General features: G+C 32.7%; 1 protein-coding gene across 1 annotated transcript; it reads left to right on the forward strand.

The window, feature by feature from the left end:
* The first annotated feature begins 247 nt into the window (after positions 1-247).
* LOC107021621 (germacrene C synthase-like) lies at positions 248-3049 on the forward strand. Its single transcript, XM_015222314.2, has 7 exons — positions 248-376; positions 561-828; positions 914-1295; positions 1378-1596; positions 1671-1809; positions 2140-2391; positions 2477-3049. The coding sequence occupies exons 1-7, from the start codon at positions 290-292 to the stop codon at positions 2771-2773; spliced, it is 1644 nt and encodes a 547-aa protein (XP_015077800.1). The 5' UTR covers positions 248-289; the 3' UTR covers positions 2774-3049.
* Positions 3050-3312: the final 263 nt, after the last annotated feature.

Genomic DNA, 3312 nt, shown 5'->3' on the forward strand with positions numbered 1-3312 from the left:
GCACAGGAAAAAAGACCAAAACGACCCTGATGTAGTTTATAAACAAGTCATCATGTTAAGCACAACACTATATGCAATAGTGTGAAAAAAATTGCACTTTTTTTAAAGATAATTATATGTAACTAATTCTAATTAATAAGCCTAGACTTAAGCAACCAATAACAAATTGATTGATTCCCAAAAAATTCGATTCAAAGGAGTAAGGTACATTATAAATAGGCCCATCCTATTAGCATAACTTAAACCACAAATTAAGCTTGAAAAAAAAAAGCAAACCTTAGAACAAGCAATGGCTTCTTCTTCTACTAATAAGTCTCGTCCTTTGGCTAATTTTCACCCAACTGTTTGGGGATATCATTTCCTTTCTTATACTCCTGTGAGTTAATTAACACACATATAGTATGAAATATGAATTGTTTAAAATCTCCTTATTATATTGTTGCTAGCTTAATTTTGCATGTTATACCTTTTTTTTTTTCTAGAGAAATATTATAATATTTAATTTGTTAATTATAATATAGTATGCTGCAAGACATTTAATGATTTTGGATGTCCTGCAGGAAATAAGTAGCCAAGAGAAACATGAAGTTGATGAGTTAAAAGAGATATTCAGAAAAATGCTGGTGGAAACTTGTGACAATAGCACTCAAAAGCTTGTGTTGATAGACACAATACAACGATTGGGAGTGGCATATCATTTCGATAATGAAACTGAAACATCCATTCAAAACATTTTTGATGCATCCAAACAGAATAATGATGACAACCTTCACATTGTTTCTCTTCGTTTTCGACTTGTGAGGCAACAAGGCCATTACATGTCTTCAGGTAAATCTACTCTATTACTTTTCTTTATTAATTATCAAGGTTAATTTTTTTGACTAACAATGAAAATTCATGTTTACTTAACCAGATGTGTTCAAGCAATTCACCAACCAAGATGGGAAATTCAAGGAAACGCTTACTAATGATGTTCAAGGATTATTAAGTTTGTATGAAGCATCACATCTGAGAGTGCGTGATGAGGAGATTCTTGAAGAAGCTCTTACCTTTACCACCACTCATCTCGAGTCTATAGTCTCCAACTTGAGCAATAATAATAACTCTCTTAAGGTTGAAGTTGGTGAAGCCTTAAGTCATCCTATTCGCATGACTTTACCCAGGATGGGAGCAAGGAAATACATATCCATTTACGAAAACAATGATGCACACAACCATTTGCTTTTGAAATTTGCTAAATTGGATTTCAACATGCTGCAAAAGTTGCACCAAAGAGAGCTTAGTGACCTTACAAGGTACGTAGGTACAATATTATTTGATCTTCTTTAATTACATGAATTAAATTAAAACCGTTGCTCTTGTGATGTATATATGTAGGTGGTGGAAAGATTTGGATTTTGCAAATAAATATCCATATGCAAGAGACAGGTTGGTTGAGTGTTACTTCTGGATATTAGGAGTGTATTTTGAGCCAAAGTATAGTCGTGCGAGAAAAATGATGACAAAAGTAATCCAAATGGCCTCCTTCATTGATGACACTTTTGATGCTTATGCAACCTTTGACGAACTAGAACCTTTCAACAATGCAATACAGAGGTAAAACACATCACTTTCATAAGTAATTAATCATTTTTACTGATGAATATGAGTTAAATCTTGATACTTATTAGATGGGATATTAATGCAATCGATTCAGTACCGCCATATCTGAGGCATGCTTATCAAGCTCTTCTAGACATATACAGTGAAATGGAACAAGAGTTGGCCAAAGAATTTAAATCGGATCGTGTATACTATGCAAAATATGAGGTAATATTAGTTCAATTGGTTGATTGTTTGAATGAGAATTCAATCCCCAACTTTATAACCTCCTCCTCATTCTATTTTCCCTTCCCCTTATATTAAATAAAAAAAATTAAGAAATGAAAACTTTAGCAACAAGAAAACATTAACAACAACAACATATATACATAGTGAAATCTCGATAGGATCTGAGGATTGTAGAGTTTACACAAATCTTATAGAGATACAAAGATTGTTTCCGAAAGACAACGAGGAAATGTATTCTTTCCAAATGAAAAAAAAAGATATTATAATTCATCTTTATCTAGCTAAAATTACCTCATATATTCTTTTTAGATGAAAAAGTTGGTGAGAGCCTATTTTAAGGAAGCCCAATGGTTGAACGATGATAATCATATTCCAACATATGAGGAACACATGGAGAATGCAATCGTAAGTGCTGGCTATATGATGGGAGCAACAACTTGCTTGGTTGGTGTGGAGGAATTTATATCCCAAGAGACTTTTGAATGGATAATAAATGAACCTTTGATAGTTCGAGCTTCCTCATTGATTGCCAGAGCAATGGACGATATTGTTGGACATGAAGTAAGTACATATGATTTATATTAAGTTTTTTTTCGAAGTTAACAAATCTATATATATTGAAAATATTGAAATCTGTTCCATGTAGGTTGAACAACAAAGAGAACATGGAGCTTCACTTATTGAATGCTACATGAAAGATTATGGAGTTTCAAAGCAAGAGGCTTACGTTAAATTCCAGAAAGAAGTCACCAATGGATGGATGGACATAAACAAAGAATTCTTCTGTCTAGACGTAGAAGTACCAAAGTTTGTCCTTGAACGAGTTTTAAATTTCACACGCGTGAAAAACACGTTATATAAAGAGAAGGATGAGTACACAAACTCCAAAGGAAAATTTAAAAATATGATTATTTCGTTACTGGTTGAGTCTGTCGAAATATGAAGATGATAAGGAAATTGCACCTTCAACAATTTTAAATGTGATTCATAATATATGAACCGTTAATTCCTCGGGAATATTTCAAATAATCAAGTTGCTTTTTAGGAGTAATTTATTTAGGAAAGGTGTTCATTCATTCAATAAATATACAACACTAGAGTTGTATTGTATTAAATCCTCTTTTATTTCATGTCCAGCTTGTTTGGATGTATGGTAATTGTAATTGTATTGTATTAATGTGATTATAGTGTTTGATAAACTGTCTTTGATGCGGTTCAATACCATTTTATTGCTTAGTTGGATTGTATTGTTGTAGACATTGGGACTCTACAAGATGTGTTCAATTCAAGTTGGGACTCTACAAATTGTGTTCAACTCAAACTAAGATTCTTGGAGGCTACTCAACCCTAAACCCTAGTTCACGCCTATATAAAGGGTACTGAATTCCCTTAAAAGGCATCTCGAAAATTCCATAAAGAGATCAAAATCTCGAATACTCCGCAAACTGATGGATTATTCATAGAGAGATCAAATCTAAATCA

The sequence above is a fragment of the Solanum pennellii genome, chromosome 6, assembly GCF_001406875.1.
Source record: "Solanum pennellii chromosome 6, SPENNV200".
Taxonomy (NCBI): domain Eukaryota; kingdom Viridiplantae; phylum Streptophyta; class Magnoliopsida; order Solanales; family Solanaceae; genus Solanum; species Solanum pennellii.

What these genes read in the sequence shown, in the direction of transcription:
- LOC107021621 (XM_015222314.2), top strand. Translation starts at nt 290, where the DNA reads ATGGCTTCTTCTTCTACTAATAAGTCTCGTCCTTTGGCTAATTTTCAC. An exon ending in AGGCCATTACATGTCTTCAG is followed by an intron (nt 829 to 913) that starts GTAAATCTACTC and finishes TTACTTAACCAG; the next exon opens with ATGTGTTCAAGCAATTCACC. An exon ending in TATACTATGCAAAATATGAG is followed by an intron (nt 1,810 to 2,139) that starts GTAATATTAGTT and finishes TATTCTTTTTAG; the next exon opens with ATGAAAAAGTTGGTGAGAGC.